Source organism: Anser anser (genome assembly GCF_964211835.1).
Source record: "Anser anser genome assembly, chromosome: 4".
Lineage (NCBI taxonomy): Eukaryota > Metazoa > Chordata > Aves > Anseriformes > Anatidae > Anser > Anser anser.
In genome coordinates, this window is record NC_139724.1 from 6753726 (window position 1) to 6776410 (window position 22685).

Consider the following 22685-nt stretch of genomic DNA (forward strand, 5'->3'; position numbering starts at 1 on the left):
TGACTTACTTGTCTCCGTTATCATCCTGGACAACGGTGAGATGGCGCTGAACAGCCAACAGCATCTTCACATCTCCAGTTATAGCGTAATCAAAGAGAGCATTGCAATGGCGCTTGGCAAGCTGCATTGCCTTCTCCAGGAAGGGACCATCTGCAAGGCAAAGTTTTATCTTCATCAGCTCGGTTGTCTTCCCTGCAAAACCTCCCTCTTTTGGCAGGGGTTTGTGCTGCCACAGAAATACAAAGTGCAAACCAGAAACATTATTTGCTGATTCACTGAGACAGGTTGTTAACTACTGCTGAGAGGACAGGACAGAGGGAATGAGTCTCTGGGAAGGAAAAGGAGGTGCACTCTGAGCATTCAGGCAGTAGGAACCCTGGGAATGGTGAAAATCTGGAAGCCACCTTCAGTTTGAATGGCACTGAATTCATTCCATTTACATGCATTTGTGTGCAATGAAACAAAAGGAGCAGAAACTTGGATCTTAGATATAAGCAACAGCTAAGGACTCTTGTCCATAGAACACTTAAAAGGTCACCCTAGCTGCTCTGCCAATACCTTTGTGGTTCTGTATTGTCAAGAAACTAGCGAAAATGAAACAGATGAACTTTCAAACCACAGTCGTCATTCTGGGAAGTAGTGTCATCCGAAACCAGCCTGTATTCTCAACAGTTTCATGTTTCTATAAAACCATGTAAGGTTCGAAATCACTAACAGCAAACAAGTAAAACAGATGTTGTCATTTAAAGCACATGTTGGGAGGGAATACCCAGGATTTCCAGCTACATATAACCAGGGATTTAGTCTCAGTTAGACGCGTATCCCTGGTGAGAATGAACACATCATTTCTGTAAGCCAACAGCTTACTCAGCTCTCCATGAAGCTTATTGTTCTGGGCCATAGATCACTGTGGTTCCTATGCTATGTGCCTAAACTGATATATTGTTATTTGCTGTTTACCTCTTAACACTATTAAACACTACTAAATAGATGTTCACAACATATCCAAGGTAAAGGGTGTTAAGCAATTCTGTCTTTTCTCATAAAATATGCATGTCCAAAAAAATTGGATGCTGAACCTCTGCTTTCGAATGGCAAGCACATAGAAAAAATATCCTTCAAAATACCAGAAGATAGCATCTTTTAGTCTAAAAACTATGATGTTCTAACCTGCAGCAGCCATTTCACGGAGCCTGTTCTTCTGCATCTATTCTTTACGTAATCTGGAAACTGAAATTGTCTCCTTTCAAGCAATTACAATAGATAAGGAAAAGTAATAGCCAGCTGCCTGCCTACAATGTACATTACTCAGGAACAACACTCTCTTTGGTGACTCCTAAAGTGAAATTATTTTACTTCACATATCAGCCAAAGATTTTGCTCTTTGAATCAGTCACAGGATTCATCACAACCAGAACCACAAGCAGCAAGTTCTTCACCTTTTCTCTAGAGCACCATCCACTCCTCAGACCACAAGAAGCTACACCTTGGAGGTTTTTACAAATACAACCCATCTACTATGCAGCTCTGGTTTCCCAAGCCACAGTCTGCAGGGCTGTTAATAGCAAGTGCCACAGAGGACTGATGCCCAAAAGATAACATGCTCTCTCCCTGACCAAGGACAGAACAACAGAAGTGGTCTAGATCACGTTGCACTTGCTGAAAGCAAACAAAAAAAAATCCTTACCACTCAATTCTTACCACTACCATGTCTCTCAGAAGTTCAATTGTTTTTTTTTTTTTTGAAGTTGTTTTTTTTTTTTTAATGTGATGAGAAGCATGGTTACTCAAGGCCTTTAAAAAAGTGATTAGCAACTCTTTAGAAAAAAATAGCCTGTAGACGTGCAGGAAAAGGAAGTCTTGCTGCCTGTGAAAGGGTGATTTGTAGTTTTCACTTATTTAAAATCTACTTCTAAACCGTTCTTACTAACTACTCCTGCCTTCCTCCCCTTTTGTTCGCTGGTTTGATGCATAAAATGTTTGCTACCAAACTGTTATTTTACTGTGTACTCGTTGCATGAAAACAAATACGGTTTACATTTTAAATTTAAACCTTTCATGCTACTTCGCATGCAATTTAACAGCAGAATTACAATGAAGAACTACATAGAAATCACACAGACATTCTTTATACTCATCCATTAAAGCCTGTCAAACATCAAAACCCAAGTCAACCAGTGAATAGTATTCCAAGTACAGCCACTGTTTTCAGTGAACCTCAGACAGCGTTATTACAATGCAGTGTTAAATATGCCCAGCAGGCTAAGCTATCTCATCTCCTTGCACGGCAAGCGGAAGCTCAGTTGGCCAGTGACAGTACAAAGCAAAGGTGTAGGACTATCTACCCAACCATGTGTGGGGAGGGACCTGAGATCTGGGGGAACTGTTTCCTCAAAGAAGAATTATCATATTTTGAAAACAGCAGCAGACGTTATGGAGTTTCCAGGCCTGTAACACGAGCTTTGCTCCCTATGGCAGTCTGATCTACCCTAAATATATTTACTTGTTCACTTACCCTGCCACCTGCAATCTGCTTCATTTACTTCACCTCTGCAGGATGAAGCATCCTCCTCCTTCTCCTCATTAACACCAGAGGTTCTGCACTCATTCCTCTCCGTAGTTTCCATTTTCACGTCATGCTCCACGTTGCATTTGTCACTTGGTTTATCAGACCTCTTCCTATCTTTTTCAGCTGTGCAATTTGACAGTCCTTCAAACAGAAATTAATACCATTAGTGTTCAATACTACTGCTTTTTTATGCAAATGAAAGCTCAGCTAGCCAGAAACAAACCCTGAAGAACTGTGCATAAAATTTACTTTGATATAGGAGTTATCAGTAAACACTCATGAATCATAATACTCCAGATGCCAACTCACAGGGACGGATGGAGCAATGTAACTTGCTCTAAAGCGATTATGTCTTTCCCAGCCTCTGCTTTACAGATAAATTTTTATATACCAACAACGGGAATACCTCTTCTCTGAAAGTACAACAATCCAAGTCTGAAGTATTCCCTGGAAATCTAGAAAAATAATCAGATACGCTTTTGCTTTTCTGACAGCAAATTCATCCCTCAGAATTTAGAAATAACTACAGAATATTCAACAAGTAGATTTCATGTGGGTCTCTATTTTAGGAAGAAAGGGACATCCTTGTTATTAACTTAACCTTTCCATTGATTCTTATGTTATTTTTTCTGGCTACTGTGTAGCACCAGACTCTGGCAACAAAGGAAGATACCATTTATCTGGTCTAGTACTTGGGTCATCCCCTAATCAGCACATTCAAGCAAGAGCAAGGGCTGGTGCTTGAAGCATACACTGAATATATAAAGCATGCTGAGGGGTTTTGGTGACTGCTTCTCAGGGGTTAGCAGTAAAAAGGAAAATGCACACAGTGTTTAAGGTGGACTTCGACACAACTGAAAAGAAGCAGAGCAATATAATGTATGCAAGCCTCTGTGCTACCAGAAGTTCTAGGAGTGGCTCTAGGGAAAAAGCTAACCTTCCACAGCACGCTTAAGTTAAACATGCATCACAGCACATTGTTAAACACGCATAACCTCAGCTCATACTGTAAAAGAAAAAGACGGTCAAACTCAATTAAACTGTTGCAAGAATGACATCTTTACCGTTGCCATGTTTCATTCCAGCATTGGACTTTGTTGTGCCAGGGTGGAAATGCATCCCTCCAAAAGCTGAGTAACCGTACGAAGGATAACTGAACCCTAAAGAAAGGAAAAAGATTAAGAATTAATAGAATGACACCCTGAAACAATGAAAATGCAATCTAGAAGAGCACTGAGACTAAAAAGATGAAATTTTATTTTCTACACATTTTGTGGTTTATTCCATCCATTTCAAACAAATTTTCCAAACTGAAGGTGCACTCTGCCACCCCCCTTCAAAAACCCAGAGAAATTCTAGATGGCTGACTAGTGACATTCTCAGTCCCCAAATCCCTAAGACCTCACACATGTAATATCGCTAGTACGCCGCATTTAAAACTCAACTGAAACCTCACAAGTTGTCTCCATTCTTGTAAATCACTGTGATTACAACAGATTTGTATTTTGGTGTTATGTTGTACATGTGCTGCTAGCAATGCATGTAACGATTTGAAAACTACTGCTCTGCACCCTTCTCTGAAGAAAGGGCTACTTGTATTGTAGTTCAGATGGCATTTGCTGATCTATAGCTCATCAGTGCTCTGCTGCAAGAAATCAGAGCATTGCTCTTATATCCTGCATCTCAGATATGCTCCGGTTTCAATAGATAGAGCACAGCAAGAAATTTACTATAAAGTGTCGCTAATTTTATAATAATGCTTTGCAGTAACAGGGTTAATATGCTAAATTCCTCTAGGAATTACTCCTTTATACCAGGTATAAAGATAGGAGAGTCAGATCTCATCTCACTAGAAGTTGATGAATTCCTCATTTCATTTTTATAATCAGAATAATTATCTGCAGGCTCTCAAAGCAGAACCCCTTTCCCTCTTCCCCCCAAACCGCTGTCTTACCAGAGCCAGCACCGCCGCCTCCCCCGCCATACATGCCACCTCCTCCTGCACTGCTGCCTCCGCCGTAGCCATCTGAGAAGTTTGGCATGAGCTTCTGTCGTTTTCTTTGCACTTCTTCTTTATCTGCGTTTCAGGTGAGAAGGAACAGATGGAAAAAGGAGTCACTCCTAGTAGTGGCCATGCACAGAAAAGGATGAGTATTCACAAATTACTAGTAAAAATTACTAGTTTGTAAGGGAAAATGAGGAGTGCTGTAGAAGAGTAAACTCACTTCTAGCCTCAAACAGAACAATCTTGTACATAATGGAGCAGTGAGAATCAAGCTATCGCCAAGTCCCCAGCCAGACCGACAGCATCATTCAGGCCTGCATGGCCTCTGCTGTTCTGTCAGGTGCCTTATGCCCAGACTGGGAGGGACACTTGCAGAAATGTCCTGGGAGGCTCAGAGCTTCCTTCAACAGCAGCTCCTGTCCAGTGGCCTGCAAATTCTTCAATGTCTACGCGAAGTCATGAATCAGCACAAGTGCCTTGAACCAAATACTTGCTCAAGAAAATTCATCTTTGGGGAATACAGGCACAGGTTCCTCCACTAAACAAATTCACTTCAGAAACAGACACTTATCAAAAAGGGTCAGCAAATCACAAGACACTGATCTCCAACAGCTCAGAGCACCTGCAGTGCCCTTTAAACTTTTGTTTAAGGTTAAGGATGGTGAGAAATGTTGAAAAGAATGTTTGATTGAAATGATTTACTTAAATTAACAGAAAGGCCAACAGAATAAAGACAGCTTATTTTCAGGCAGGATATAATACTGTCAAACCATGCAGAGCAGCAGTAGGCAAAAAAAACTAAGAATTTTATCGTGTAAGTAAAAAATAATCCTTAGATCTACTGGAAAGCAAAACACAAAGGTTTAGAAAAAGTATCCCAGTGACTGGGGAAAGTGAAAATGGCACGACAAGAACTATCTGTATAGGGATACAAAGATTACAAGGTTAAAACCCACTAAAACTGTTAAGAGAAGAATATACAAAACCACCTTCAATAAACAATCTATTAGTTTTCAACAAACATACAACAAAAAGAAATTACATGCACAGCCACATCAGTCAGTGCATCAAACTGGACAGCAAACATGGAACAGTACACTGAAAAGTAGAAGTGCATTATTTCCAGGCATACATGATCTGTAAGTATGTATGCATGCATGCACCAGGCATACTCACACTGACGAGGAGAGAAAACTCTAGAGAGCAATCTAGTCAGAGAAACAAACAAAAAATCCACAGACACGTGTCTAAGTTCATGTGAACACTTGCAACAGGGGAAAAATACAGACCCTAAATGGTAATTTTATGATTAGATTGTATAGGGCATCCTAAAATGCACATAATATTGAATTAATTTTACTTGAGAGGTTCATAAAAAAAAGTTTGCTTCACATTTGGCAACTTTGTTCTGTAGTTAGACATTTCATCTCCATGAAACTTGGGCAAGAGATTCCTTAAATCATTACTGATACAAGATCTAGCTACTCTGGAAGATTTTGAAAAGGCATGCCTTCTGCTATTTTATTATAATAAGTGTAAAATAGATTCAGCTGTACAACTACCACCTCCCCTCTCCTCAGCTTAGTCCATTAGCACTGATGCACGCACATTTCAGAGTTTGACAGGGTACTGATTTCAGCATGGCTCCAAATTAGGTACTGCAAACTTGCAAGATTAGGACTTAACAGCACAAACTGCAGGCAGGTTAACTGTTAAGGAGATAGACTATTAGTGCAACAAAACACTAATTCTGACTGGGACCTCAAGGTATTTCCGTATCTTTAACATTATTAATACTTAAAAACATACTGATGCTGTCTTTCACATCAAGCTCATTTGAAATGTAGAAGAGTTTTTAATGGGCACAGACTTGCTGGTTAGGCTTCTCACTAACAACTCAGAAAGCAGGTCTGATGCCAGCTGTTCTACCTCAGCTAGCTAACATTTTACCCTAAGAGGTTGAAATAGCACTTTCCCTACTCTTACAAAAAGGGTCTTGGGCTCGTTAGGCAGGATAAGCAATTGGAAAATTGAAAAACATCAGAGAAATTGTGAGGCATGATGGTGAAAGGAGAGAACTAGAAAATATGTACTTTTTCCACCAGATACCAACCAATCTTTTGTGTAAGGTTTCAACTGAAAGTACTGACAGCAAAATGTCCTCAGATATTATTTTGCAGAAACTCAGAGAAGAGAGTGCCATCTACTGTATGAACAGGCATATAGGAAACTTACCCGGAGTAAACCTCAGTAGAAAGACATAGATTTACTGCTTACCAGTCCAACAACAACAAAAACCAATAAGCCATAACAGAGGTAACAGTTTTCCTATTAGCTCTGCACAAAACAAGGCGGCAATTATCCTGTTTTCTAAAAATAATAACTACAAAGAATGTTTCACTCAACACATGTCCTATCCAATTAAAAGTATTCCTAGGGACCTTGCAGTTTCTGTTTCTGGGATACAAAGTGGGTTTAATGAATTACCTTTGATTTCCGGATAGTAAAGAAAAGGCTTTGGTTCACTTGTTTCCAGATCAGATTTCCGACGCAGTTGTACAAATACAGAGGCTGGCTTTGTGATATTGACATCTCGATACTTGGGTGTTTTAAACACAATAGCAAACTGTGAAGGAAACAATGATAAGCACATTTGTCACGGACAGTGGTTTTTGGCAACTCTGCATGTACATTTGTGTTATTTTTGTGGGAGTTGGTTCATTACTAGGGAGTCAAAAATTTGCGAAAGGCTTCTACCACAACAAACTTCCATTTTAGTTTTCAGCTGTACCTTTGAGTTAGAGTCCTAAAGTCTTTTGTGAAAGACAGAACCACCAGGAATCACCATGCCATGTATGTCAGTACCACACTGCTTCTCCCCTCATCGCTGAGCATCTACGCTGTGGCTTTCTCAGCATCCTCATAGGAGCTGTGAGAGTTTTCTATATATCCTATCCCAATTTGCACTGGTGTATGTTTAAAGCAAGTGATCTCTCTCCTGCTTTCCTAGAGCTACATTCCTAACTTAGATCTTAGAAGAACAGTTAAGATTCTATTATTATTAGGAAGTAGCCAACAAAAGACAGGGACTGAAGAGGTTAGTATGGGATATATAGGTTCTCACCTAATTTTCTAGTTTTAATATAATCCTGGTTTCTTAAGATTGGAAAACCATTAACAAATGGCAAATGCTCTGTTACTTACCTGCCTATGTACATCTGTAGGAGAAAAGTCTCCAAAGCCTTCCCACATACCACCATTCTCATCCTCCTCATAGAAACGTATTTGAATATCATCTGCAAAGAGTGAAAGAAACAATAACTTTGGGATGTTTGTGCATTCGTTTAACCTTTGGCTAAGTTTATTTCAGATAAAAATCAACACGGTTACTTTTTAGCTGGGTGATAATATTACATGAATAATGCATGAATCATCGTTATCCGTGTTATGAAAACAACATAGATAACCCATTTTTGACATCAATTTTAGATCAGCCTGATTCTAATGACTTGACTGATGTTACTCTGTTTCCTGAGCAGTAAAAGGAGAATTAGGTTCACTACCTCTTCCTATTCAAGGGCTAGCAAACATTCCAGAGGAGCTTTATTTGGAACAAGCGTGTAGGGAGGGGAGAACTTGAAGCGTGAACTGTAGAAACCACCCCCTCTCCTCCAGCAGTTTCAGTTCAAAAAACTGTAGCAAAACCCGAAGTGCCACAGTTCAAGTTCCGCTTGCTGCTGGCAGAGCGCCATTCGGAGCTGCGGCTCAGCGAGACGGCAGAGGTGTGAGCGAGCAGCTTGTCAGCAGCGATCCCTCACCCCCCAAACACAGCACAGGCCACACCATAAACGTGAGATTTGGCTTCTGCTCCTCTAAACAACTTTTCTTTCGTTCTCTATTTGGTTACTTATTAATATATATTTTTAGGAGAGCTTGGGAAATACCACACTCGCATATTCCTTCCCCAGCACCTCTGAGGAGAAGAAACAATAGCAAAACTATTTTCTCGTGGGGTGACTGAAGCAGGACATGCTTTTGGAGCAGGCAGACTGCTTCCTCTGATCCACCACCTGCTAGTCTCAAGATTACGAACCACCACTTCCAGTCCTGCTGTCCTGCATGCTCAAGTTCCTTCAGGCAGGAGGTTTCTGAGAGCAGTGAGGTCAGGGGAAACCCCACTAGGGCTGAGGGGAAACCCCACCTTGGGGCTTCCACTGAGTCAGACTTTTATTTATTTATTTTGTGCACAAGATTTATGTTTCATCTCAGTTCTCCTGAAAGCAGAAGGTATACACACTACTGAAGAAAACAGTTTTTTCAAAGCTTCCAAAGTGCTCTCTCTTTTCTGATAAACTGGTAGAAGAACATGGCAAGGAAGAGAGGTGGAAGAGGATAGCCTGCATTAATGGAAAACAGCAACACGATTTTAACAACATGAGCAGAGACTCATTGCAAACAGGTGAGAACTGGGCACTTGCTCTGCCATCCAATCTATGCCAGGGAGTCCCAGGTATCACCTATAGCTGAAAAATGCAAAGGATTTACCCCACTCCTTGTTTATTTTTTTCTTTTTAGTTCAGCCCAAATACTACAAACAACCACATAAACCATTAAGAGCCCAATCCTGACACATTCATAGCCACGAGCGGAGATTACTAAAACAAATGTGTAAGAAGTATCAGTTTATCCTGAGTAATCTCTACCATTAGCATATACGCAAAAATGAAGTTATTAGCAGCAGCACTGAAAACATTCAGTTCCCATTGGTGATTAATACTGAATGCTCATACCTACCCTTTATAGTCAGAAACTTAATAATAAATCAGAAACTTTAGAATAATTCAGAGCAGGTGTGAGATAATGGAATCAAAGATCACCCAGAACCCATTACCCCCCCCCAAAAATAAAAATAGAACATGGGAAGGGCAGAAATTTGAGAAGAACAAAGTTGATCACATGGTCTCTGGGGAGGCAACACACGCTGAATTTGCTTTGCAAGCCTATTTTGATTTATTCATTTTCTGGACTGCTGGCCTGGCTTCCAGAAAGGCTGAGCACTTACACATCCTGCTGCGCCATCAGAACAGGAGAATAGTAAGGCAGGCCAGCAGGCCTCATGTGTTACTCTGGATGAACCCCCTGGTGTGCCTTACAATACCCAGGACGCTTACCTTTCTGAACCTTGTCACAGAGAAGGTAAATCTCTTCCCCTCCTGTTACGCACCCTGCTGTTCTGTCCATTCTTACAATTTTTAAGTTGGAGGCATTGGGAGCTTCTATTGAAAGGAAAAGATTTTAAAAATGTTTAACTTCACAACAATTTTAGATTACATGAAGTAAAAATAAAAATACACAAATGCCACAGAAAGACAAGCCACCAATTCAACCCACTTAAATTTGTCTATGACTTTTAAAAAGGATGAATCAACAGTTTTTCATCTTATGGGTGTAATCTTGGTGCTCTAAGCTCTGAGTGAACTGTTAACTATAAAATAAGGCCCTGGCCATTCCTGCACAATTACAGCACTAGTACAAAAACAGAGCAGTGAACTGCATCCTGCATTAGCACTAACTTTATGACAAGAGTGCATTACAAGAGAACATTTTCTTTCCTGTTTTCTTTGCAATGTGACACTGCTGAAGGCTGTTACCTTTAAGTCACTAGGCTAATGCAATATGCAATGCTTGCTCTGCACTGTGGCTTACTTGAAAGCAACCTCAGTCCCTGACCAACATACCAGACTGCGATCAAAAAGCTCACCTCCACAGATCTTAGCAGAGGCATCAATGGACACCTATGGGTTCTTGAGATAGAGCTATCAACTCATAATTAAATCATGTGTGATGGACAATTATGCGACAAATTGTGTCCTCTCTGTGGAAAAGACTTGGATGGTTCAAAAAAGGACATTAGGAAAAAAAAAAAAGGAAAAATCTTTTGGAATCAACAGATAAGAGTTTACCTTGGGAGCTAAAAATCTAGCAAATGAAAGCTATGTAGCAACTTAAACAGCAGAAACATGCATATTTTCCCTTTCTATTATTCTCCTTAGCTGGAGTTAAAATTTTGATGGTCAGATTCGTAAGGATAGGATAACTTCAATAGTTTTTCTATATGGCTTGATAAACACTCTGCCTCTGTTGATGCTCTGTCCTCCTCTTCCTCTTTGCTTTACCAATACTTGCTATCATTATGTACTTAAGAGTAAGAAAACAAATGGAATCTGTAATGGCTAGTATTGAAAATCAGTATTACTTAAAGACACTATTAGGCAAATCACCTCAACCTGCAGATGAAAAAACTGTCTTCTCATCCAGAAAATAAGGGACACATGTGCCATACGAATATCAGACATCATGTTTTCTCACACAGTGAACAAATACAAAGTAGGCCTGCATTCTCCACCTAATAGCAGGCAACACTCTACAGAAGCTTTAGAACAGCTGCATTTAATACCTTTTCATCCAGACTCTGTCCATATAAATTGACGACCATTGCACAAAGAAAGAAAATGGTACTTTTTCTGACTCATTGAATAATGATTATCAGGAACGTGGCAACCCACAGGTACAGGGAGGAAAACTCAGGAGGAAAACTCAGGCAGCAGAAAGGGTTCAGATGAAATGAGTAAGTATAATCCAAAGGCACAAGGAGAAACAAAGTGAAAAGTTTCACTTAGAGAAGTGAAAATAGAGAGATGTAACACAAGTATAAAAATACTGACGGGTCCAGAGGAAATAAATGGATCAAAAACTCTGGTTGTTTTAGTCTCAGAAAACAAGGGCAAGCAGATGGCCAGCAAAACTGAAAAGTGTGTAATTCTCAAGAAAGACTGAAGTAAAGTTAAGTTTTTCCTCACATCTTGTGTGACAAGGCTTTGCCACAGACAGCAACTGAAAACAAGAAGACAAGTCTGCAAAATTCAAACACAATGTAGGAAGAATTTACAGAATCCTCACAATACAGATGGCAGGATTAAACATGCTAACAGCAAAATAAAAACTTCCTTTAGGGTTACATCAATATCTATTAAAAACAGAATGATACCATGTGTACTTGGATAGACATGGGGCCAATATCCATGGGCTACCTAGCTATAGCAGTATCTACATATCATTTTGTATGTAAAAAAGCTTGCCCCTTATTGAAAAGGTAATTAAAGCCAAATACACTTACTGCTGTCATATATTGCATCTGATATAACAGGATCAAGTTTCCGTGTGAAACTGCCATTGCTGTCGGGGAGAAAGGCTGTAAACATAAGACGCACCACACTGAGATCCATTTCTTTAGTCTGCTGTACTGCTGCCTGACGAATAATTTCTCTTTCTCGTTCTGGAACCAACAAATAGCACACACAAATTAACACAAAGGGTGGGGGACTGTGCATTTTCCAAACATTACTATCAAAAAGCACCAATAGCAAGGAAACATTTTCATTTAGTATCCATCGGCTTCTATCTTTTTATTCAGAGAGGAGGAGCTGTTCACAATATACTGTATTCATCTTGCAGTTTGTGAGTAAGATATTATTTAAGATAAGGTATATAATTAAGAGACATACAGAAAATGACTATTTTCTGCTCTCAATTTAAAAAGGTTGTGAAAAGGACAGAGGCTGCCCCTAAGGACATTTGAATGCCAGGTATTAAAGTGATAAAGAGTAGGCTGGCCCCTTTATATGATTCCTGAAAGCAATGTAGACCACAGGTTTTACAGGGAGCACAGCTGAACTAAACAGGTATCCTCAAAGAAAGTCTCCATGGTTACTTAAGGATATTATGTGTCCGGTTCTGGGCTCCCCGATACAAAAAAGACAGGGATCTCCTGGAAAGAGTCCAGCGGAGGGCCACAAAGATGATATGTGCCCTGGAGCATCTTCCCTATGAAGAAAGGCTGAGAGACCTGGGTCTGTTCAGCCTGGAGAAAAGAAGACTGAGAGGGGATATTATCAATGTTTATAAATACCTGAAGTGTGGGAGACAGAGGGATTTGGCCATCCTCTTTTCAGTGGTTTGTGGGGAAAGGACAAGGGGTAATGGCCACAAAATTGAGCACAGGAAGTTCCACACCAACATGCGAAAGAACTTCTTCACGATGAGGGTGACGGAGCACTGGAACAGGCTGCCCAGGGAGGTTGTGGAGTCTCCTTCTCTGGAGATATTCAAGGCCCATCTGGATGCCTACCTGGGCAGCCTGCTCTAAGGACCCTGCTTTGGCAGGGGGGTTGGACCCGATGATCTTTCGAGGTCCCTTCCAACCCCTACAATTCTGTGATTCTGTGATATCATGTTGCACACAAATGACTCTATTTATAAGCTTACTAAACAGGAAAAGAGCAATGAAATACAGGTGTCGAGGAGGGTACAGGCAGCTACGGAAGAAATTTGTTCTGTACTCATGTGAATGTTAACAGCAAAAACTTTCAGATTTCCTAAAACACAGCAACAATACACAACAAGCACGTAGCCATAGGCTGTTTTCCTACCCAGGACCTTTTTCTGGCTAAGAATCTGCATTTTCAGAAGCTAAGTCTGGTTTTTAGTACAAGACCTATTAAAACCAGGCCACTGTTTCCACATACCAGTTAGCTGTCTGTCTCCACATCCTTCTGCCTGCAGATAGCCAAGTTCAGGATGCACCAAGAGTCCTGGGTTGTATCCTTTTTTGCAAGCATCTATCATGCGTGTTTCCAGAGTTTCAAACACCTTCTTCTTTGTGACATGAAGTATTCCAAGGTTTGCAAACCTGACAAATTTTGATTGAGAGAAATATTTTCTTAATGTCTTATGCCAAACCTGCAGCAGGCAGTCTCTCTTACCAGAGGAAGCTGCTCCACTGAACTCCAGCATGAAAATTTCAGCCAACCTTGAAAAGCATGTAAAACGTGTACCATCATATGGCAATGATCATATGGCTGCACAGGACTTTCCCATGGCATAAGAGGTAATCTATTAGTTTTCAGACTTACACTGTGGAAGCAACTAAGAAAACCTTTGAAAATCTGCTTGTCACACTTTGTTTGCTCTGTCATTAATATGTAATTTTATGGCTGTTACGCAAAGCAAACAATTGATCAGAAGAAGTTTGGTCAGTTCAAACTGACTTAGAGAGCAAGCTAAAAACAGTGTAAGTTTTCCAAAGAAAATGTTTTAGGCTGGGCTCTGGGCTTTCAGCGAGACACTTCAGGTATCTCTGAATGAAAATTTCCATAATACAAAATATGCTTTTGTAAAAATCTCCTGGCACATTCAAAAATCAATTAGATCTGGAAGTATGAAAACAAGACAATAACTCAATTTTCATACGGGTCAACTGAGGATACTAAAGCTGTTTCTAAACATCTGATGAAAAACAAGACAGGTTAGGAAATGAGCCAAACTTTTCAAGATGAAAAGGAGCATTTCAAATAAAGCTATTTAAATTGCCGTGCTTGGTAAAGTTAGTGCACTGGGCTTGGACATCAAAAGTTACAGTTTAAAAGAATCTCTCTCTCCCAACCTCCTCAGCTTTTTAAACTTCTTCTTCTTCACCAACAAAGACATTCTTGAGATCACAGAACTAAAACTCACAGCCAGCATGAAACCTGATCTAAGCCTGAAAACGTAGACAGGAGCCTGAGTTCCATTTACTGATATAAACAATTACTCTTTTAAATTAAACAAGAACAGACCAACTACAATTTCACTATAATCTTACTGCTTTAAACTTAAAAAGTTTGACTCATTTAGTATTTTCATGTTTATACCTGTCTTGCATTAATTTCAAATTTACTAACTTCATTTTCTTAATGCTTTTCTCTTCGCTATATTCCTATTGGTGTATTTCAGTGATGGTAAAATATTGATCAAAAAGGTAACGAAAACTTTTGTTCAGTAACATTACAGTCCGGTCTTTCTGAACAAACCTACTTACATTTTAAAGAATGAGCTTGCAGTACAAATTTGGATTGCACATCGAGAGACCAAAAGTCTACAAATTCTAACTGAAAATTATTTGCTCTAATCTATTTGGCCTGCCTAGGCCATATTCTAAAGAGGTAAAACAGAAACCTAGTCTATTTTTCTGTTTAACATACAAAGCACACATTAGAGCATGAAGACTAGCGCTCCACTTAGCTGCTTATTAGTAGAAATTTTGTATTGCTTCTTATAGTGTTTCTAATTGATTCTCTCTACCTTAGTTCAGTTTTACAAATATATTTGACAGACTTACCCTACAACCATATCTTTAGGTCCTGCATTAACTGTGCATACTCCATCTTCACAAAATTTACCCACCAAGCTGTGAGCATGCAAGTGGACATATTTCCCGTTAGTAACTAACTGGACAATTACTTTTGCAGGTCCAACATAATTGCAAATCTGTAAATAAAGATTAAATCGTTATTATTTTTTTAAAGATGGAACAAGCAATGATTCCAGTTGAGTGTTTTCTGTCAGCTAAGTACAATCAAGCTTACATAGGAGAAATGTGAATGTGTCTTCTCATGAATTCCAAGTGACAAAATAACAGCAACAGATCATCACAAAGTCAACACTTTTTTTGTAATTCAAGTTAATGTACAAATGGCAACAGTGGTGACAAAAAAGTTAAGAAATGAAACAAATGTAAGGGAGAGCGACCTGTTTCCCAAATCATGAACACCAGTTTTACATTCTAGCCAGTTATGCTACATTGCTCTCCTTAAACTTCAATTAGTACATTAAATTCACAATAGACATTGTTAGTCAGTTATGATAAACTGAGTGCCTTAGGAGGCACTCTGGAGGACTATGAAGCTTTTTTTCCTTCATTATAGTTTCTAATCATCATACATTTTTAATAGCTTTTAAAATTGTGATGTCAAGTAATGCTTCAAAAAAACCCCTAAAATTACTAACAATATATCATTTTGGTAAGTTAGTTGCTTTACATATGTTATTCAAACATTATTTTCTTTCCTCATAAGTAATACTCTTCAACTCGGTTATCGGTTATGCATCATTTTCAAATTATGCCAAATATAAAATTATCTCACTTTAAAAAGCAAACATTACCTTCCCTTCCAATTCACTTAATTAACCCTTTTATCAATGTTGTTTTTTTCCCTCCTCCTCTAATTTTTCTTCTAATGTGCCCGAGGCAAAGTTCTTTGTATTACAGCAGCTTATAGATCTAATCAACCAAGGTATTAAAGGATCACGATAAACATTAAAGTGATGAATCGGTGATGAACTGAATACTTAAGGTTATACTGTTGATAAAATGCAGATAACCGGGGATTGCCACGATTTCACCACATTACTAAGTCCTGCCACCTTCCTTCACTCCATTTAACCCCTCTCTTGAATCCCTTCCATCATAGTTGAAACACTCTGCATATATACAACGTGTGCCTTCACCGTCTTCCTATTCGCTGCTAAAAGCAAAAAAAAAAAAAAAAAACCACCCAAACTATGAAAAAGGTGTTCCAGGAGGAACAGGTGTGCAAAAGTATTCTCATTACTCACTGCCTGCAAGGTAACTGTATAATACTGTATTAATGTGGATTTTGCAAGTGTTGCTTTCTGAAATATGAAGCACAGGGTACTCATGCTTTCTCCTGTTCCCAAATTCTAACCTCTCCTGGACTGAAACTGCACAAAGACACCGAATAATCACTCCTTCACCATTTCCCCAATTATCAGCAGTGAGAAAATGCAAGAATCCCTGTGCAACTTTCACAAAGTGACGTGAAAATAAAAATGATTATGTTTTATGCCACATATCACCTTCATTACTACAATTAAGGCTGAGAGAGGGGCTTTTTAAAAAATATTTTCTTTTCTTCCCTCACTAAACAAGCCTCTCCCTGCTATAAAGTTCCCAGCACATCTATAGTGTTATATTCATTATGAGTAACACGCATGTTCTTGTATCACATCAGAAAAGTTCAAGACAATCCTTCATCAGCTGTAGAAACCACAGTGAAACTGTAGGTAGGACTGCTGCACGTCAAGGACTTTCCAGCCTCTGAAAGCAGAACATATAACTGCAGTGGTAACCAGATTGCAATCTCCCCCTGTTACTCAGCTCAGCATGATCTTTGTAGTCTCTCTCAGGGGAAAAACAAAAGAGTTCTTAAAACGTAATACCTTATATAGGTCATTAGACAAGAAAGGACTATTTTCGTCATCTAGTCTGACATCCTATGCTGCAGAGGCTATAGGATGTCCTTGAACTGTTTCCTACCTGTATGTCTTACAGACAGTATTTCCTACTTGATTTTGAGATATCCAGATTATCTCAGTGGCCAACGAAATAGTCCCATTGGTTAACCAGCCTTATATAACATAAACTAAGCCTGAAATCATTTTTGGGTCCTTGAATCATTGATACCACAACTTCAGAATAACCTATTTTTTTCCTGCTATTAAGATATATTAATAACTATCACCTTTTCCTTCATGTAAAGGTGTTAGAAGGTAGAGAGTATATTACAGTGATGAATACCCATACAGAAACCCAATGATTATGGTGTTGACAGGAAAACACATACACAATATGAGGAGATAGCGTTTGGGAGCTGTATCACTCGAAATCAGACCTGTGATCTGAAAAACTAGCTACTGAACACCAAATTAAAGATTGGGAAAAAAAAAGAAAATAAGGAGTTCCTGGGAAGAGCATAGCTGTAATACTTGATTACATCCTGTACTGAAGCAGCATTCAATTGATCTAATCTGATAAAGTTAAAATGCTGCAGGCTCACACTTATCTGCTGTTCCTGTCTGAGAGAGATTTGTCTGAGAGATTAAGAGGACCCTGTGAACTTGAAATTGAGTCAATTTCAAAACAAGAGTTGAAAGGTTTTTCAGTTATTTCACATCTTCCTGAGATCCAGACCCCAACCAGTTTTTTATACTTTCTAAAACTTAGAAAAAAACTTGTAGAAAAACATTTTTCTACTTGAAAGATGTTTTTTTGAGTTACTCGTACAAGCAAGAAGTGAAACCAAGCAGTTAACTAAAGAAAGCAAATGATGGAAAGGACCATGTCAAACATACAAAACCAGCAATGATAAAAATATCTATTTCTCTTTCTAATCACTTTGTTATAGCAGCTACATCCCCAATCCTGCCTGACCTTTTGAGTATGACCAGTGCTGCCTTAAATACTCACATACAAAAAGTGTTCCACAGATGAGGCATCACTCACTCTTCATAAATGCCATGTTTTCAGAGAACAGCATTATTTTTTTTTTTTCAATTGCCAGTTTAAGACAAGACATTTCAGGCTTGTTAGGAACTGTTTAGGCAACTGAATACTTACATAGACCCAAGACCTTTAGGCCACCTAAGAACAAACAATGTAAAGTAACTTAAATCAATGGGAGTTGTAGATCTTTTGATCCTCTGAATCTGAGGTTGCTCTTACACCAAAAATACGGACTTTGGTGCACTGCCTTAGGAGCCCAAGCACAGGGCCCCAGTACTCCATATTCAGCCAAACTAGCCACGGCAGTAAAAAGCACAAATCTCCCTGAATTTAGCTTCGGTTGAATTGGTTCAGTGCAGGTTTTTAAGAGGCATTAAAGATTTATAACAAAAAATCTGCTCGTTTTTGACTAGTAATTATTTCTTTTCTTGGCCATTGAATGAATTAATCTTTAACCCGTAATCAGTGATCTATCACTCCACAAGTTAATTCCTATAGGGAAAAAAAAAAGCAAGTATGTTGCTCTTCTCTTCAACAAGAAAGTTCATCAAGTAAATAACTTGCCTAATTTTCCAGATTTTCCTCCTGAACTTGAAGTAGGTGCTGAAATCCCCCTGATTTCAATAAAAAAGCTTATCTCCAAATTGAGGCATAATTTAGGATATAGCCCAAGGACATGTCTGGATGGGCAGTGCTCCTGTATGGGCGCCTGGGCTCGGGACTGCCTAACTGGTACTCGGCTTTGATTCACAAGCTGAACTGCACTATGTCCAGACTCATCGGCAGAAAGACAGCGCTCATTAGCTTGGGCACATCTCTGAGCAACAGTGGTAACCCAGCCTCTGGGCTGGAACTCATTTACATCCAGCTCACAGAATAGGCAACGTGAATTTGTTTGCAGCCACCCATGTAGATTTGCCCCCAAGGAGATGAAAACTCAGGACATTTCCTTCACACCGCTATTTTCAGCAAATTATTTTCACACCCAAAACTGGATCAAGCACTTCAGTGTCAAACATGAATACACTAACATCAGTATGCAAGATCAGGACATACATAGTAAATGTGTAAAAAGGTGAGTGGAAATATTCTATGGAAGTTGTCTGGCAGTTTTCCAAATGCATAAAAACAAGCAACTTATTCAGTGAGCTGCTGATAATATCAGACAATCCAGTTTTGTTCTTTTGGTGGTTCTCTTTTTTTTGTTGTTGTTGTTCTAAAACTCTTTAGAGAGCTTTGGGAGAGCAAATCTGTTGTTATTTAGATATACAATAACTATATCCAACTACAGAAATACAACTGTTTTTTACCTGGACAACAAGCAAATGATGAGGAAACAGCTCAAAAGCTTTAATTTCAGCTGTTCTAGATGGTATTTTAGATAGACTCAATTTTCTAGTGTTACTTTCATCAAGCAGACGGAAATGAAATTTAAACCGGAGAATTTTAGGTGGCTTGCCATGAAATCTTCCTTCATTATAGTATGTTCAATATCTGCAGCTCCTCTGCAAAGTTATATAAAATTCACTAAATCCTCTAAAAACACAACATGTTTTGTACATAACATTAAGACTACTATTAGCAAAGATGGCAGTAAACAAAGGAATACAAGGCCCTAAAGTATGAAGTTGAATGAATCCTATTTTTGATATTACAGGAAATATACTACTGGTAAGTGGACTCCATTTGCTATGACTGTGCTACTGTGTTGTTAAAACAAGAGTTTTTAAATCAATTCCAAGTTGCCAGCCAGTACAGATTTGTCTCAAGTGCAAAGACTCGCTGGCACTGTAGAACTGCTGCACTAACTCCTGGTGTATACCATCTCCTAATATGCTCTACAGGAGGTGGTTAAATATGTAATTAACTACCAAAACATCTTGCTTAGAGACATGGCAAAGTCTTCAGCACTGGAAATGAAAGACACATCTCTATGCTTTCCAGCTCAGCTGGAAGTTAGGGAGTAGGTGCAGGAAAAAAAAAGGGTGAGGTTCAATAGTCCACATTATGCAAGCAGTCATATCAGATACATGTTTTTCTTTAGGCTTTTAACCCATAATACTAACAAAAGTGGGTAGGGAGACTGCAGTGCTTTTTAGTGCACTGAAGACGTGTATTTTCAGAACATCCCATGGGGGCTACTGGTAAATTGCATCAGCTTCCTGTGCAGAGCTGGCCAAGCACAAGAGAGACCCTGGTGCGAGCTGCACTGACCACCCACCCCATGGCCAAGGTTTAAAGATCTGTCACAAAGCCTCCTTTTTACAGAACAGCCAATGCTCACACTACTGCCCTTTTGCATCACCATGATCAACAAATGGAGGTTTACAGTGAAAGCCTTGACATAATTGTAAAAATAAAATAAAATACAGTAATCTTCAACTGTGCTTGCCTCATTTACAACAAGGTGAGCACCCTTTGACAAAACACAGGAGAGACTTACAGGAAAAGGTGTGAAACGGTTCTGTCTTTACTGGCACCACTTGAATCAAGAACAAGCACTAACAAGCAATGGCCTTGAGGAATTTACTTGTTGTGTTCCTTTGCCAGCCTCTCCCAGCAGGTGTTGCCATGTGGGGATTTGTACTAGAAAAAAACCAGATGCGCACAGTAGGACGAGAGGAAGGGAGGGGAAGGGACACGTGTGTGTTGGGGGAGCTTTAGATGAAATTAAAATCTGATGATCAATGAAACCAGGTTTGATGGAAAGCCAAAGAACATTTTGCTGTCTAGTTTTTCCACAGAGAAATTCCATTCCCTATAGAACTCCTCATTGCTTATCTCGTTGTGCTATTTTGTGTCCCATCACACCTTTGGGAAATACAATAACATAACAAGTATCATCAATAACAACTGATAATTATTTGTATTAATCATCAATACAGATGGAATTGGAATCCAAAGATCTGGCTCAACAACTGAGGTACATTCTTTTTATTTGAAAATACCAGTAAAATTTTATTCAATGGTTCATCATTATCGTCACAATAGGAAAGGGAAAAGCAAGTAGATTCTTTGCCTGGGCTGGTAATTTTTCATAACAGTTTTGCAAGGCTACATGAAATCAGCTTTTTCAGCCTCTTCTCAATTTGCCAGACTAACACCCCCTAGGCTAACTCAGCCAATGCTGATTATTTTCCGTTGAGTCATGCTCATACTGATTCATTATGGACATGCAACTGTTCCAAACTCTACTCTTTCTCAAGAACTGCAAAAGAACTACACGCATACAACAGGGAAAGCTAATGAGTGGCACACATCAAGGCCTAGTCCAGATGCTAACTGCTAACTGCTTGCCAGCCTTCCATGCCTTTATCTCCCTGTAATGGAGTAAAATACAACACCAGAATTAAAAAATATTAACCCTGCTCCTCATGAGACAATCTCTAGCGCAATAAGTTCATCAAAGACATAACACAGCGACATGACTGAGAGTTCATTAAGTTCAAAAAAATGCAGAAAACATGATGCATCTTTTCCCCACTTCTATGCAGAAAGAATTTGCTGCAAGAACCTTAGGCAAAGAAAGTTCATCCCTAATCCTAGAATGATTAATCATCACTGTTATAATCTCCATATTGTGCTAGCACAGAATGTTTCTTTGATTAACATGCTTGAATTTTTCCTGGAATAAAAGAAAGAGATTCAGCGAACTCCTGAACACAATGCTGCTCCTGTTAAAATGACAAAATTTCTGTTGATTTTCAAGTAATCTTGATGAAGTCCTTAAGAACTTAAGGACTCAATACCCTAGAGTAAGGAGTAACATGAATAGAAAAGGAAGGAAAACTTGGTAAATAGCATTTTAGACTGAACTGGAATAAGTGACTGGACTCTAGCATTGTGCTGGTAGTGGTGTGACTGACCATCTTAGGCCTTACATTATACTGAAACTGCACCTTTCAGAAGAGCTCCATTGGTGTGCACAAGGACAGTGAGGTGGTAGATGTAGGAAAGCTTACTGCTTAACTGCTAGCAAATAAGTATGGTGCCAAAGTATCTCCACAAATCTGAAAACTACTTGCTTTTTAAAATCAATTTCACTTTTAAAGTGGGAATTGAAGTGCAGCCAGTCAGAGTAATTTCATACAAAAGTGTGTTGATTTGCAGTAAGGTCCTACATGCACTTGCATTCAGCTTGCAAAATATTAAAGTTTTATGTTCTTACTTTGACTTGAGGGAATGATTTTTTGTTCTTTTCACTGGAAGCACCAGGAAGTCCGCCATGTGAAGGCCCTTCGCATACGTATCGGAATCGAAAACCCCTCTGTGGAAATAAAGGAAAAGAAACTTGAAAGCTCTTTAAAAACAAAACTGAAAAAAGACAGCACATGCACATGTGCATGCATACACACACACACACATGACTTGCCCACAAACAGTAGTTACAACTGCTCATCCCATAAATGTTGTCTGAGCAATGGTTGACAAAGCACCACTGAACTGTAGCTCCAGAGAAATTGTCCTATTCTCACTCTTACACATTAGCAACAACCAGATATTCTTCTTTCAGTAAGTGCAGATATTTTGAGGCAGAGATCTATTTATACTCTCAAAACAAGATAAAAATTAAAAGACAGAATGTAAGAACTGTTGCTCTTTCTCCCACAATAGCTGCTAGGTAGAGAGGGTTGCAACCAATCAGGGAAGTACACAGCACCACAGAAAAAAGAGCATGGATGAAACAGAAATCCTTCCTCCTTGTAGGAAAAGCATGGGAAAGCTGTATCCCTGAGAAGAGTCCAGAGGCAGCACAAAAGATTCAGGGGACATTGAATGACCAAGTAGCAACCGCTCTAGAGTACAAACGTCCATGGATGTCTTTGTTATTACAGGAAATTATATTCCCTTTGCTTTACTAAGTATTCTACACTGTACAGAAGATGCAACTCTTAAGCAAATGTACTTGGTAACTCTACTTAGCTATGCTG

At 39.2% G+C, this 22685-nt stretch overlaps 1 protein-coding gene across 2 annotated transcripts in view; it reads right to left on the bottom strand.

Moving 5' to 3' along the window:
- NFKB1 (nuclear factor kappa B subunit 1) overlaps positions 1 to 22685 on the bottom strand; it is a 58086-nt gene that overhangs the window by 11304 nt on the left and 24097 nt on the right. For both annotated transcript variants that reach the window (XM_083835507.1, XM_083835506.1), the window contains exons 5-15: positions 21923 to 22021; positions 14791 to 14939; positions 13160 to 13323; positions 11752 to 11910; positions 9746 to 9850; positions 7779 to 7870; positions 7062 to 7200; positions 4524 to 4646; positions 3634 to 3729; positions 2516 to 2710; positions 9 to 150 (exon numbers count right to left, since the gene is read on the bottom strand). In XM_083835507.1, coding sequence (XP_083691633.1) covers positions 9 to 150; positions 2516 to 2710; positions 3634 to 3729; positions 4524 to 4646; positions 7062 to 7200; positions 7779 to 7870; positions 9746 to 9850; positions 11752 to 11910; positions 13160 to 13323; positions 14791 to 14939; positions 21923 to 22021 — 1463 coding nt within the window. The remainder of the gene's footprint in view (positions 1 to 8; positions 151 to 2515; positions 2711 to 3633; positions 3730 to 4523; positions 4647 to 7061; positions 7201 to 7778; positions 7871 to 9745; positions 9851 to 11751; positions 11911 to 13159; positions 13324 to 14790; positions 14940 to 21922; positions 22022 to 22685) is intronic.